General features: G+C 42.0%; 1 protein-coding gene across 4 annotated transcripts in view; it reads right to left on the bottom strand.

The window, feature by feature from the left end:
* Positions 1 to 1,428: 1,428 nt before the first annotated feature.
* The window catches only part of slc38a12 (solute carrier family 38 member 12), a 248,473-nt gene continuing 233,814 nt past the window's right edge, over positions 1,429 to 16,087 (bottom strand). For all 4 annotated transcript variants that reach the window (XM_078225459.1, XM_078225461.1, XM_078225462.1 and 1 more), the window contains one exon: positions 1,429 to 3,435. In XM_078225459.1, coding sequence (XP_078081585.1) covers positions 2,678 to 3,435 — 758 coding nt within the window. In that variant the 3' untranslated portion in view covers positions 1,429 to 2,677. The remainder of the gene's footprint in view (positions 3,436 to 16,087) is intronic.

The following is a 16,087-nucleotide window of genomic DNA, read 5'->3' as shown; positions in this document are numbered from 1 at the left end:
GTGAAATGGGCAGATACATAGCTGATGAAATGTAGTGCAGAGAGGTGTGAAGTGATGTATTATATTAGCAGAGTTAATATGAATTAAATTGCATTATTTAGGGGGGTGATGCAGAAGTGAATGATCTGGAGGCATCAGAACGCAATGGGGGATTTTCTACTCCTGTTTTGAGGGTGGGATCGGCAGCAGGAGCAAGAAATCCCACAGGAGTTCAAATATGGGGTTTACACTGACAGGATTCCTCACTGCAATTGCCCCTGTACCCCATCAACAAAGTAATGGGAATCCCAACATTCAACACCAGGATCCCAGTTTGTAATTTGACATTTAAAAATATTCAACAAGTCTCCCAGGCCGTGTACCCATGGCAAGCAGAATCTGCCAGAGTTCAAGCGAGTGTATCACTCGGGAAAAGGGGGGGGGGGTCCATACCCAGGTATTGCCCCCTGGCACTGCCCAGGCAGTGCTAGGGGTGTTCCTTGTTGGGAGGTTGGGTGGGGAAGAGAAGAGGAATCTTGTTGGGGAGATTTCTATTTTTAATTTCTTGTATTGGGGCCCCCTTTTCTTTTAAAACCCAAGTTATTGGCGGGCCAGGTTCAGCACTGATATTGTGGGACCCGCCCAGTTATTTTTATTTCGCTCTGATCCGAATGACATGGTGGGGAAAGCCACCTCTGGGGCTGGTGGCTTCCTTGCCATTTTTCCCACCTGCTGCACCACTATTTTTGGAAAATAATTTGAACACAATTCAGAGAAATAGGCCATTTGGCTCCTCAAGCCTGTTCTCCTATTCAACATCATGGTGGATCTGACTATTGCTTCAACTCCATGTTGCGACTACTAACCCCCATAACCCTGGACTCCGTTGTCAATCCAAACTATAACTCATCCTCAAACATATTGAAGTGACCCAGCCTCCACTGCTTTCTGTGGAAAAAAATTCCACAGACTAACAACCCTCAAATCATTTCTCCTCATCTCCATTTTAAGTGGGAGATTCCTAATTTTAAATTGCATGCTCGAGTTCGTTTCAACCTCAAGAGGAAACACCCCCTGAGCATCCACCCCGTCCTCTCAGAATCTTACATTTTTTCAACAAGATCATCTTTCATTCTTCTAAACTCCAATGGGTATATGTTAAACCTGCTCAATCTTTGTCATTAGATAGCTCCTTATCCCAGGAATCAGTTCAGTCTAGTGCTTGATACCCTACAGATGAGTGTGTGTTACCATGATCAGGTCCCTCAATGCTTTTCCCAGCTGTGCCCTCATCATATTAATGATTCCCACTGACATGGGACATTCATAGGGGAGGTAAAGGCAAAATACAAATAACCAGTTTGCTAGATCAGGACAGTTAGTGCCAGTCATGCCCGAAATGATGAATGGAAAGGACAGGAGAGAGATTGGAGTTCACTCAGTACACTTGGATTCAAATACTTTACTATACAATTGTAACAGAGTGCAGAAATATACAGCATATCTATCAGCACCCAAAACTATAAGCCATTTCCCTTTACACACCCATTTGCAGCATTTACAGCTCCTCTTGCACACTTTCCACATAAAACATCACACATTGTGGGATATTTCATGTATGAAAGCTGAGATAATATTGCACAAGATAAAAAGCAGACGCCAGTGACTGGACTGAGATTCCATCACTGCCTGCACTGCTCTTTGTACAGCCCAATCTGGGCAGATTAGAAACCAAGGAGGTCACCATCCCACCCCTACACATACATCTCTAAAGGGAGAAGAGGTGCATTTAAAAACAGGCACAGATGCACGGGCTTAGTAAACATGAAGCGCAAGGCACCTCACAAAGAGTACAAGGCACTGCAGAGAAAGTATGTAGTGGGGGAAGAAGGGCCAGAGACACTCTAGGCCCAGTTCCATGGGGACAGCAGGCTGTGACATGCTGGAGTTAAAATTGAACCTGTAATAGTTCACCCAAGCAAAGGAGTAGCCAGAATAGTCTGTCTGGTCAACAACTTTACAGGAGTTTGTGCATTCATTGAAAAATAAGCTTTTTCCCATTACACCCCAATCAAATACAAGCAGGTTTACAGGTGACAGGAGGCATCCAGTAGCGTCGCTCAGTGACATTGATTCAGTTACAAGTTGCGTCATCCTGCAGAATTCCACAAGGTGCTTTCATAGATTCAGTCACTTCCAGCAGCTTTTTATAATACAAAGATTTACAGCCTTAATTTGCAGTTACCTCATTATTTGATTGTCAATAATACTTTTTAAACTGTAGGAAAAAAAAGTGTTTCTGGTCTACAAGGATATCCCACGAGGACAGCAATGATGGGTCACCTTTACCTGACTTATATTCAAGGTTGTGTCAGGAAAATAGGACGGGTCAAGAATCACTTCAGCGTCTAGGTGTTGCACAATGCCAAGAAACAGCTCACTTCAGTTATAAACCACAAGTTAAAAATCTGATTTTTTTTTGTCATACTGAGAAAAGTGAAGTGCATCATTTTTAATAAGAGTTAAAAAAGGATTCATATGTAGATTTTGGAAACTGCTACCGTAAAACATGATATAATTAATACTTAAATCAGTTGACTGTGAATTTTCATTTTGCCACAGCAAAGTCAGTTTAAGGGAGGAAATCAGGGTTTTGAGTCGAATGAACAGGGCAAGGCCTCCTGGACATTGCATAGGCTCAGGGTTGGGTTTCTGTCAGCACAATGTTGGTCGTTACAAAAATGAAACAGGACACTGACCACACCAACACAAATAGGACCCAAAAGCTATGCTTGAAGGGAGATCTGTGCTTATTCTGAACATCATTACCAAACATAAGTCCAATGTCTTTCCTGCTGAAATAGACCAAGCACGCAGGGATGATGTATTGAATACCAGTGCCTGCATAAGAACCAGTGATGCCAACCAGAGTCTCCAGGTCATGGGTGCAGAACGCCACCAATATAGGAGGAATGACGGTGATTAGGGGAAAGACGATTCGGTCTATCAGCCATGGGTACATTCCCCCTTCTCTGTGGAAGACGGTTTTCCAGTTATTGCGTAACGTAACTGCAATTATTGGGAAATTTGTGCTGATTGTAAAAACTGGGAATAGTCCCAAGAAGTAGCGAATGAAGGGCACACTGATGACATTGCAATTGCTTGTGAAGTTGAGGGTGTACATGTCCTTCAGATTACTGAAGCAGAAGATGGCAGTGAAGGACAGCAGGCTGTAGAAGGCTAGGATGAGCACGTAGTCGACCAGGACCAGCTTGTTCATATGCTTCTTCTTACTGATGGGAGTTATGAGTGAGGGCAAGGAATGTTGACACATGAAGGAGTAGACACACACACCAAACAAGGTGGGGATGCCAGCAAAGTTGGCGACAGGGGGATGGCCCTCTCCTGCACCCTCACCGATCCTGATCAAAGCCAAAATGATCATGATTATAAAAGCTGCAAGGCAAGGAGAGAGAGTAGTCAGAAAATAAACAGCAATTTTATACAGTAGAACAAAAAAGCCACAGATAATCCACATAATAAAACATTCTGAAAACAATCAGGTCATGCAGCACCAGTGGACAGAGAAACAGTTAATGTTTCAGGGAGGTGACTTATCAGAATTCAAGAAAGTTAGCGTCACAATTAATTTGAAGTATGACAAAGCCAGGGAAAGGAGGAAGGGGTGGGGGAAAGAATAAAAGGAAAGGAGAAAGAGATGGGGTTAAAGGCAAGAGATTAAATTACACAATGTTATAGAATATACAGCACAGAAATAAACAATTCAATGCAACCAGATCATGCTGGTGTTTATGGGGTCATTCTTCATCCAATTATCTCAACTCTATTCCCCTGCACCTTAAATGCTCATCTACCTTCCCTTAAATGCATCACTTTATTCATTTCAACTATTCCCCATGGTAGCAAGTTCCACATTCTCATCATCCTCTCAGTAAAGAAGTTTCTTCTAAATTCCCAGTTTGATATTTTGGTGATCATCTTATATTGATGGCCTTTAGTTAAGTTTTCCCACAAAAGGAGGAAACAAACAGTTTTCATAATTTTCAAGATCTCTATTAAGTTCACCTTTAGCCTTCAATTTTCAGCGGAAAAGGGATCTAGCCCGTGCATCCTTTCCTAATGTGTATAACCTTAGCTCTATTAACAGCCTAGTAAATCTTTTGTACATCTTCTCGAGTGCCTCTAAATAGCTTTTCAAAAAGGGATTACTGTGTACAAATCTAGGCTGAAAGCAGATTCGACAAGTTGAGCACAACTTCTATACCTTTCAATTCTATCCTTCCAGAACTAAAGAGCAACTGTAATGGGCTGTAATAACATGATCTAATTTTTCAGATCAAAAACATACCGTCTCATACTCGTCTTGGAATTCATTTATAACTCTGCTCTGCCTGTTTTCATTGATATTAAAACTCATTGATTTTGCAATATGAACAAGTTGTCTCAGTATTAAACCTTTTGGGACTCTATCTCCTACCTTGTCATTTTGAAAAACTACCCTTTACACTCGCTCTCTGCCTTCATTCTTACAACCAGCTTGCTGTAAATTCTACTGGCCCACTGACTCCACATGTTGCTACCTTATTCATTAACTTACCACATGGTACCTTGTCAAAGGCATTTTGGAAATCTACATATTAAATCTACTGCATTACCATTGCCTCCACTCTTTTAGATAGAATTCCACTATTTTCCAACCACCAATGTTAGCTGACTGGTCTACACATCTCTGGTCATGCCACATCTCCTTTCTTATATAAAAGGCATTATATTAGCTATCCATCAGTCCTTTGGTACTACACCTTTTCTTAACAAAATGTTCAGCTGCAATGGAATTGTTACCAGAAGATATTGTCCAAAAAAAATGGAAGCAATTGTTAAGATCCAAAATTGTTAGACTTAATGTTTTGTCTGGTAAGCTGCAAAGTGCCTAATCAAAAGATGAAGTGCTGTTCCTCCAGTTTTCACTAAAACAGCACAACAGACCAAAACTAAATCGGAGTAGGAGTGGGGTGACGAATTAAAGTGGTGAAAACTCGAAACCCAGTCAGACCTGTGGAGTGAATTGAGGCGCTGAAAGTGATTGAACAAGGGGTGATAAATATCTATTATTACTTCTTTATTAGTCACAAGTAGGCTTACATTAACACTGCAATGAAGTTACTGGTAAAGTCCCCTAGAGGTCTAGAGACAAGACTAGAAGAAATAAGTTCCATGGGGAAGATGACCAAAACAATGGGTGTATAAGTGTACTCCAGGTTGTCAATCTTTGGAAGGAGGTAGAAATGGAATTGCAGAATTTTATCTGGGTGGGGGGTCAGCTATGAGGTTGAGGGCTGCAGAGAGAAGTTCTCCAGAAAAGCTGAAGTCAATTACAGTTTGGGAAACAATGGCTCAATTTCCCTTGGTGACATTATGGCCCAGTAGGAGATAGGGGTCAGAGAATTAGTGTTCAGCCTTTAAAGGTAGAAATCGGCTCACTAAACATCAGGTTCTTTGTCAGGAAGTTTAGTGACAATCTTCATTTATGCACTACTAAGGTGGCAATCAGAAGTTAGTCTGGGTCAAAGCTAACTGATCAAATCCAAACTCAGCCAAGTCAAACTCACGGAGGTATGAATTATTTCTTCTCTACAATAATTACAGTCAAAAATTCTTATTACTGTATCAAAAGACCAAATTCAAAATAGATGAGTCTGTCTTTCATAATCTGACAATGCCTATGCTTCCATCCTATTTTCACTTTCCCCACACAATGTATTGAAGTCCAAAGATGCGTAGGTTAGGGGATTAGCGGGGCAAATACTTGGGGCTATGGGGATGATCTGTCGAAAAGTCGATGCAGACTTGATGGGCCGAATGGCCTCCTTCTAATTAACATAGAAACATTGAAATTAGAAGCAGTAGGCCATTTGGCCCTTCGAGCCTGCACCACCATTCATTTTGATCATGGTTGATTGTAGGGATCATATGAAAAAAAGTGCTGCATTGTTGAAGGTGGCATTTTTCATATAAGCCATTAAATCAAGTTTGTCTGCTTGGATGGATGTGTTAGATCCCATGGCACGATACAAAACTCGTACACAATTGCCAACCTCCAGATGCAATTCTACAACTCATCCGCTTCATCCTGGACCACAACGTCTTCACATTCAACAACCAGTTCTTCATCCAGACACACGGAACAGCCATGGGGACCAAATGCCAACATCTTCATGCACCAGTTTGAACAAGACCTCTTTACCGCACAGGACTTTCAATCGACGTTATACACTAGATTCATCAATGACATTTTCTTCCTTTGGGCTCACAGCGAAAAATCACTGAAACAACTACATGATGACAGCAACAAGTTCCATCCCACCAGACTCCACCATGGACTACTCTCCAGAATCAGTTGCATTCTTGGACACACGCATCTCCATCGAGGACGGTCACCTCAGCACTTGACTGTACTGCAAGCCCATGGATAACCTCATGATGCTCCACTTCTCCAGCTTCCACCCTAAACACGTTAAAGAAGCCATCCTTTATGGACAAGCGTTCAGCATACACAGGATCTGCTCAGATGAGAAGGAACGCAACAGACACCTACAGACGCTGAAAGATGCCCTCGTAAGAACAGGATATGGCGCTCGACTCATCGACCGACAGTTTCAATGCACCACACCGAAGAACTGCACCAACCTCCTCAGAACACAAACACGGGACACGCCCAGAGTACCCGTCGTCATCCAGTACTTCCCTGGAGCAGAGAAGCTACAACATCTTCTTCAGAGCCTTCAACAGGTTATCGATGAAGACGAACATCTCGCCAAGGCCATCCCCACACCCCCACTACTTGCCTTCAAACAACCACACAACCTCAAACAGACATTGTTTGCAGCAAATTACCCAGCCTTCAGGAAAACAGCGACCGCGACACCACACAACCCTGCCACCTCTGCAAGACCTGCCAGATCATCGACACAGATGCCATCATCTCACGGAGAACACCATCCACCAGGTACATGTTAGATACTCATGCGACTCGGCCAACGTTGTCTACCTGATACGCTGCAGGAAAGGATGTCCCGAGGAATTGGTACATCGGCAAGACCATGCAGACGCTACGACAACGGATGAATGGACACCGCTCGACAATCACCAGGCAGAAGTGTTTCCTTCCTGTCAGGGAACACTTCAGCAGTCAAGGACATTCAGCCTCCGATTTTCAGGTAAGCGTTCTCCAAGGCGGCCTTCAAGGCACATGACAATGCAGAATCGCCGAGCAGAAACTGATAGCCAAGTTCCGCACGGGAACGGTCTCAACCGGGATCTTGGGTTCATGTCACAATACCTGTAACCCCCACGATTTGCCTGGGCATGCAAAATCTTACTAACTGTCCTGGCTTCAGACAATTCACACCTCTTTAACCTGTGCTTAACCCTCACTCCACTCGCCTTGTCTGTACCTGTAAAGACTTGATTACCTGTTAAGACTCACATTCCAACCATTATCTTGCAATTGAGTCTGTGTCTATATATGCCCTGTTTGTGTACCCAACTCTCCACTCACCTGATGAGGGAGCAGTGCTCCGAAAGCTCGTGCTACCAAATAAACCTGTTGGGACTTTAACCTGGTGTTGTGAGACTTACTGTGACCACCCAGTCCAACGCTGGCATCTCCACATCACTATACAAAAGGCAGAGGAGATTTCCCCAGCGTCCTGACCAATTTATCTATCCCTCAGACACTATCAAAAAAACATTAACTCATCATTTAGCTCATCACTTTCTGTGCAATCTTATTGCGTGCTGTTTAGCCACTGCATTTTCTACATTACAATAGATCTCCAATTGAACCAGGCTGTTCAGTGTCTTGACATTTCAGTCTTAATGACTGCCTACATTCACCTTTGCGATATCACCCATCTCTGCCCATGCCTCAGATTATCTACTGCAAAAACCCACATCCATGCTCATTTACCTCCAGACTTGACCATGCCAATGCTTTTCAAGCTAACCATCCATCTTCCATACACAGATTTCAGTTCTTCCAAAGTTCTGCTGTTAGTACCCTAACTCACACCATAGCATGTTAACTAGTCATGTTCTTGCTGAACTAATTTGTTTCCCAGTCCAACAACGTGCATTTCAAAATTTGCACCCCCATTTTCAAATCACTATGGTTTCTTCCTTGCTGATCTATAAAATCTCCACTGGCTCTTAATGCCAAGAACTCTGTTCCTCCAACTCTTGCTTCCAGTCCACCGGGCATCATGCTTTCAGCCATCTGGGCTGAAGCTCTGAAAGCTCCCCCTGAAACACTGCCTCTCTTTCCTTGGTCTTTGATCAAGATTTTGTTCATCTATCATAATCTCGTCTTTGGCTCAGTGTCAATTTTGTCCAAGTACACTCCTGTGAAGCATCATACGCTCTTTGCTATGTTGTAGGCACTATACAAGTGCAAACCATCACTGTTGCTTTGCATAGAGAACAGTAGCCTTGGAGAGATAATTGATGCCGCACAGAGATTTTATGTAACAACCTTCCCATCTGACACAGGAAAGAATTCCATTCAACAGTCTGGGGTGCAATGAATCCCAAGTTCTGAGAAAGATTCTGCATTGGAAACTCCTTCTAAGACTCCCTTTGCACTCAAAAGTTTTGAATAATCATCCCTCCAAATTAGTCACCCAACACTGTACTGAATGGTTCATGTTTTCCCCAGGTCATGACATTTAAATACTCCATTTCCACTGGACCAATCCTCCCAGATATGAAGTTCATAACTTGTACTGACATTGTCTCTTGTAGAAGTGTGTCATGGAACGGTGTAAGTACAGATAGGAAAATGATTTATAGCTCTGATCATCAAAGGACTTCAAAGGCATTATTCACTCATTATCTAAAACTATAAGCTATTTCAAAGAGTGAAAGAGAGTCAGCACACCCTCCCACTTCTAGGACAAATGCCATACACACTTAACAGTTCTTCTGTCAAAAGAAAATCCCATTTGCATTAGAGTCCCTGGGTGATTGGAATTTAACACGAGTAATGAGATGTGCAAGTGCACAAAATAGGATATCTTCAGAGTGACTTTAAAAATTAATAGATGGCCAGAAACACAATCTGTTTTTTATTCCGAGAGTTATAAGTGAAACAGAAGATTGATTACACAGGCTGCAGGTTATTTAACAGAAGTTATGAGTTCTCCGTGTTATTATATTTGATTATCAGACCGCCAGTTTTGGATTTTTTTCTAATTTTATTTCATCTCCTGAAGCTGATCTTTGATATATCACCCAGCTGGTCAGTCTGAAGTTCAAGTGTTAACAGGATATTTGACCGCAAGGGCATCACAGTTGAGCATGATCCTATCCTTCAACTCTCATGCAGCTGCAGGGAGATAAAAGCACACCAATCCAAATGGGCCCTATCTAGCAAACGTTGCCTCACTGATTTCCCATCCTCTAGCCCAAGGGCACCACTATCAATGCTAGTGCCCAATTTGGATGAATGAATTCCATGTAGTTATGGAACAAAACCTGGCATCTTTCTGGTTCAATGCCACATCAGGTGCTAACTTCACCCACTGAGCCTGCCAACACCAAGTATGCTGGCTGTTACAGACCAAAACATCAAGTGCAGAGCAGATAATGTTTTTTTCTTGATATCGGATGCTAAGTCAGGTGCAGGAGGAAATGATGGCTTATTTCAAATTTTGGGAAAGACCAAGGCAAAAATCCGTGCCAGGTATTTGTGCTCTGCTCAGGGGAGTGAACTCCATTTACCAGCATTCAAGAAACAGCACTCATTTTGCTTAGCAAAACCTTGGTTTAGAAGTGTTATGAAAAAGGACAAGGAACATTGGAAGGTGAAGATACTCAATTGAAGGAGACAAATTTCATTAAGTTGAAGAGATCTTGCTCATTTGGACTGGTATCAAAGATTGGCAGGTAAAATAGTAAATGAGTAATGTGAAGTCTTCAAGAAGGAAATTCCCACAAAGAGCACCCTGGAGGACAGGGTATCAGGTTCATAGTACAGTAGAGAATCAAAGAGAATAGAGAAAGTAGGGACAAAGAGTAGGAGAATAGATTAGCTAACATAAAAGAGAACACTGAAGGCCAATCTTCAAAGCCAAAACCATCACAAGAAACAGCACATCTGGGACATCTGAACTCTCCTCCTGTCTGCTATGTCCAAAGTGCTGCGAGAAATGAGAACCTATTGACTTGACATCATAGGCATCAATGGGATGCAGTGGACAGGCTAAGGGTGAATCAGCAGCAAGGGCACGACGATCTGCACTCAGGGCAAGAGTACCAAACCCATGGAGTTGGTCTCATTCTCGAATGTTCAGCACAATTGTTGATAGGATGAAAGTCAGTAAACCATTGCAATATTGTTGCCAGATTCATACAATCATAGAATCCTACAGTGCAGAAGGAAGCCCATTGAGTCTGCACCAATTCTTAACCAGGCTTACCCCAAAACCCAATGTATTTACCCCATTACTCCTCTAACCTATATCTCTTGGGACACTGAGGGGCAATTTAGCATGGACAATCCAGCCAACCTGCACTTCTTTGGACTGTAGGAAGAAATCAGAGTACCAGGAGGAAACCCATGGAAACTCCACACTCAGACACCCAAGGCCGGAATTGAACCTAGGTCCCTGGAACTGGGAGGCAGCAGTGCTAACAACTGTGCCACCCACACAAGGCACGTCAAAGTCATTGCTGTGCAAGTTTATGAATTAACACAGCGGTGGTGAATTCTGCAACCAACAGTAGGACACTCTGATGAGGAACCCAGCAAGAATAAGTTACTGATCGGTGACCTCAATGCTATCACTTGATGGCAACCAGTGAAGACTGAATTGTACAATTGGGCCTTATTGGTCAGCAAGCATGTACAACACAGACAGTGAACATCTGCTGGCCTTCTGTAACAGCAATAGACTCAGCACTGGGATGCCTTCTTCAAACATGGACATGCACAAATGGCAGCACCAGAAGGAGATGTTCTATACATGCATCAGCAGCAAACAAACAGCATCCCACAAGATATCCAGATGCTTAGTGGTGCGGTCTAGGATCTGATCTAGTCTGTGCAGACTTGATGGGTCAAAGGGCCTCTTTTGCACTGTATGATTCTGTGATTTTATTAAGCAACTGAAGCTGAAGGCAACAACTACCAAGTCACAAAGGCCATTTGCAATGGAGAAACTGAAGGACAAGCAATGTCACAGTCTCCAGCAGATTCAAAGTACTAATGAAGATGAACGTCAGTGGAAAATCTTCAAAGGAGCAATTAAAGAGCTTTAGCTGACATGGGGAGAATGGTCTGACCCACAGATCTCTCCGTTTCCCACCCCGAGACCCATTGCTCAGGGAAATCATGCCTCTTTGGAGTTAATTCAGATCCTTCAGACTACCTGCTCCTTGATTTGTATTACAGCTGTTGGTTCATCCCAAGATACCTTTCAGAATCTCAGCAGCTCTCTCAGCCCCAGGGACTCCCCTGGCCATTCCCTCGACATTGGTCTACTTGCTGCAGCTTGCACATTCTTCAGCTTCACATCTATTTCCTCTTCAGCTGCATGAAAGACTCGGTGTATGCAAGTCTCTCCCACTTTCAAGTGGCAATAGCAATTTCATTTTCAGATGCTCTTTAAAAAACACAAGCTCTTTCACGGCTCATGTAGGAGTAACCAATCACTCCCATTCCTTCCATTAATATCAGTGCTCCAAATCTTTAATCTGCTGCCACTCTTGGCCCATCTCCAGTTTAAAATGAAATTCACACTAAAGTTGCCTGTTTTTTTTAATATAGTCCTGAACACTAAAGTCCATTTAAGTGGCTAACAAAATTCATAAATTTGTAACACCACATGCTGTTCAGTAGGACACAAGAAAAAGTTTAAATGCTGCAAATTCAGCAGGTCTGACAGCATTTATGGAGAAGGAAACCGCTAACATTTCAGGTTAATGGCCTTTCATCAGAATGGGGAAGTTGGAAATGTAAGAATGGGAAAGAGGATGGTTTGTGATAGGGTGGAGAACAGGAATGATTAAAGTTTCATGGCGTAAGGCAAAGGGAGTGGGAATGGGATAAGTGAGGAAACAAAAGGATTTTTCAAAAGCAGGGTAGTGTGGCCTCAACTCCACACTGCCAACCTTTGGTAACCTTCATTGCCTTTGTGACTGCAGTGATTGTCCCTTTAAAGATTAATCTGCACAGCAAGGTCACATGACCCAGGGACCCAATCAGGGAGCAGGGTGGAGGAATGACCCTGCAAAGCAGTGGTTGCTTTCCCAGAACCTTCTTTGGAGTTGGCTGCAGCCAATTATTACAGTTAGTCAATTATTATTGTTAGTCAAAAATCTATGTACCTCACTTAAAAATATTAATTGACCCTTTTGCAAATGCAAGAGATATAACTGCCCTTTTTCTTCCTCTTCTCTGCCCATGGCCCCAAACATGCCTTCCAAGCAAAACAGCAATTTACTCACTCTTCTCAGTTTAATACACTACTGTTTTTGCTGCTTATGATGTGGTCTCCTCTACATTGGGTAGACTGGATGACCATTTTGTGAACATTTTCAAGCACATTGCTGAATCTCTAATGCCTGTCATTTTAATTCTCCATCTTGCTCCTAATCTGAGCTTTGCTCTTTACTTGCTACAGTGAAGCTCATCAGCTCAAAGGACTACTACCCTCATCTTGCGACTGTGCAATTTACAGCTCTCTGGGTTCAACAATTTTAGATCACAATCTTTACCCCCATCTTGCTTTGTGGACTTTTGCTACTTTGGATTGTTCTCATTTCTCTTATCGCCTATACTTTGCCTGCCATTTACACCTCTGGACAAATCCTTTGTTTCTTCATCAGGCCTGGTTCCATACCCTTTGGCCTTGCACCATGAAACCTTTGACATTTAATCTTTCCTGCCTTCTCCAGCCATTTGCTTCAGTTCTTTTTCCTGCCACCATCACCACGTCTCCCCCTTTCTTTTGCTCAAAACCTATTTCAAACTTTTCCCAGTTCCGATGAAAGGTCACAGACCTTTCTCTCTCCACAGATTCTGCACCTGAGTATTGCCATCATTTTCTGTTTTGAATTCAGATTTCCAGCATCCGCATTTTGCTTCTGTTCAAGGAAAAATATTGTAGTCTGATTTAATTGATTTCACACTTCAAAGTCAATGCATAATCTAGGTGGAGACATCTGTGCTGTACGGAGGTGGATTCTCAGAGAAATCCCATGGCATTGCTCAAAGAGTATCAACAACATTCCTCCCTCAATCAGCCCTTTGAGCCTGTATAGCCATTAACTGAATCATGGGTATAATCAGGTTAGCTAGTCAATTGTCTCAGTACGTTTGTTGAATCTTGCCGTGCCAAATAGCATTTACTAGTCAAATGTTTTGCGATATCAAAGAGCAATATAAAAGCACAATGTAAATACAAGTCTCTTGCATTTTCTTTTGGCTGATTTAAGGCAATTTTGAGAAGTGTTTGGCTATAAAATCACCAGCTTTTTAAAACCTAAACTTTCAACTTCCAGCCACTATTTTAATTTTGTTTTGGCTTTCTTCAACATCAGACATGTCTGGGAAGAAGAGTATACATAGGTCCTTCAGTTCCAAACTGAACAGACAAACAGCATTTTGGCTCTCTTAACATCGCATTCCCTTCCAGAACTGACAGGTGTGTCGAGGTTTGAAGTTACTTCCCATGGCATTTTCCACAATTCCACATATGACCTCCAAAATATCCTCCCCTCCCACCAATCCCCCCCCACACAATCCTCAATACTTCCCCAAAGCTCAGCGGTGCCAGAGAAAACAGTTACATCACACAAAACTTAAATAAATCAAGATGAAGGATATCCAGCACTGTTAAAACACATCCAGCACTGAAGTGTGTTAAAAACGCATGTGTGCATGCACACATTGGATGGACAGCAGGATAGCAATGTGACAAACTGAATTAGACTTGTATAACTGCAATGATAATTAGCTTATTGTAAATATCCTTGACTGAAACTAGGAGAGGGTAGAGTGCACTTGATGTGGTTTTCACAGTATTGTAAAGGTCTTGTAACAGAACCACATGTTGCCTGTAAACGCCTCATTAAACCAGAGTATTAAGCCCCATGAACCCTGATTACAAAAGCTACACTAACTGGGAAATGTGCATCACTGGGCAGTCAGCCCTTCCTGGATCTCAGCGCAGTTCCACCTGCTCTTGCTCTAATCACTGATGGCACTCAGAACATGGAGTTCAAACAGTGTGCTCTCTGCTGTGGGAGCAGCTGTCCCCGAGTAAGGTTCACTTACCAGGGTTGGTGAAATAGACAAAACAGTATTGGAGACAGAAAAAGGGTCTCTTCAGAGAAGGACCGTTTCAAATCAAAAAAATTCTCATCTATGAGAATGTGAACATGTGAATATATGAACAGGATGAGATCATTCAGCCCTTCACACATGTTCTGCCACTCAAAGCATGGCAGATCTGTACTTTAATTTCATATCCCTCAATGCCATAACCTAATAAAAATTGATCAAGAATTTTGAAAATTTTCAATTGACACCCAACTTTTTGGGGACAAGTGTTCCAGATTACCACTATCCGGTGTGTGAAGTATTTTCTGACATAACCTCCTGAACGCTCGAATCTCAAAGTTCTGCCCCCACTAGAGGAAATAGTGTTTTTAGCTGCAGTAAATTTCTTTTTTCAACTTTTAGACCTTAGTTAATTTCATTTTAATCTTCTATACTCAAAAGGGAACACAAGCCTCGTCTATGAAATTTGTCCTCTTAACTTAATTCTTAAAGCTCCCATATTATTCTGGTAAATCTGTGATGCACCCATTCAAAAGGTCAATTTCTCCTGCTTGAGACATAGACCAGAACTGAACAGTTACTCCAGATGCCTTTGAAGCAGAGACTTGTACAACTATAAGTTGTACCTTTTGTCGCCATCAAGTTGTACCTTTTGTAGCCATCAAGACAAAAGGCAACGTTGAACTTAATATTTTTTTAATGCTCATCCTAGTTTTCAAATCCTCCACAGTCTTGTCCCTTTCCTATCTCTAATCTTTGCCAGCCCCACAGCCCTCCAAAATATGTACTGATTCTGGTTTCTTGACCATCCCCAATTCTAATCTCCACTGCTGGCTGTGAATTAGTTCCCTGAATCTCTGTCCATTTTTTTCTTTAAGGTATTTATCCAAATGTATGTCTTTGACCAAGCTTTTGGTTATCTGATTTAATATCTCATCATGTGGGTCAGGGCACAGTTTTATAATGCTCCTGTGAAACAGCATGATAAGACATCCTAAGGTAAAGGCATGACATAAATATAGGTTGTTGCTATCGTCCACTAGCTTTTAGCTGATTTCTGTAATTGGACCCCTAAATTTTTCTGTTCCTCCTTGTTTTCTGTCATTGAGAAAATATTCTGATCTTTCTTTCTTGAGTGTAAGGTGGATGATCTCTCAGCCCCCACATTGAATTCCATTTGCCACGGTTTTGTCTGCTCAATGCTCCTTTGCAGCTTTCTGCAACTATATATCTACAGTGACAATGTTTCAGCAAACAAATACAAATACTCCTTTTTTCTTAATTTAAATCATTGCATTCAAATGCATTCTGAAGCACTCGCTTGGTCGTACAGAATTTAAGTATTGCTGAAAAAAAAAGACGTGTCAAAGCTTTTCAACCTTCACTCATCAGGATAGGCACAAGAGTGCTAAATTTCTCATGGAGCAACAAATTATACTGCACGAGAAAAAAGGTGCTGACTGACTGGTTGAGGCAGTTCCATGGAGAATGCCCCAGGGAACATCTGTCCCCCATGCTTTTGTTTATTACAAAAAAGACGCAATAACTAGGATATATTCCTTTTTCTTGTATAGAACAGGTCCTTCAATATGAATATATGTAGCTTCCAGCAAGCATAAGTGAGCCACATTGAGAGTCATACTAATAATCTTAAATTAGTGTTCACATTATTATGAGCACACTTGGGATTATTCAGCTAGTGCTGTCAAACTGTGGAATAACATGTTAGACATTATATTGACTTTT

This window comes from Mustelus asterias, chromosome 12, assembly GCF_964213995.1.
Source record: "Mustelus asterias chromosome 12, sMusAst1.hap1.1, whole genome shotgun sequence".
In the NCBI taxonomy this organism is placed as follows: domain Eukaryota; kingdom Metazoa; phylum Chordata; class Chondrichthyes; order Carcharhiniformes; family Triakidae; genus Mustelus; species Mustelus asterias.
The sequence above is the reverse complement of the archived record's forward strand: the minus strand, read 5'-3'. Positions and strand labels throughout refer to the sequence as shown.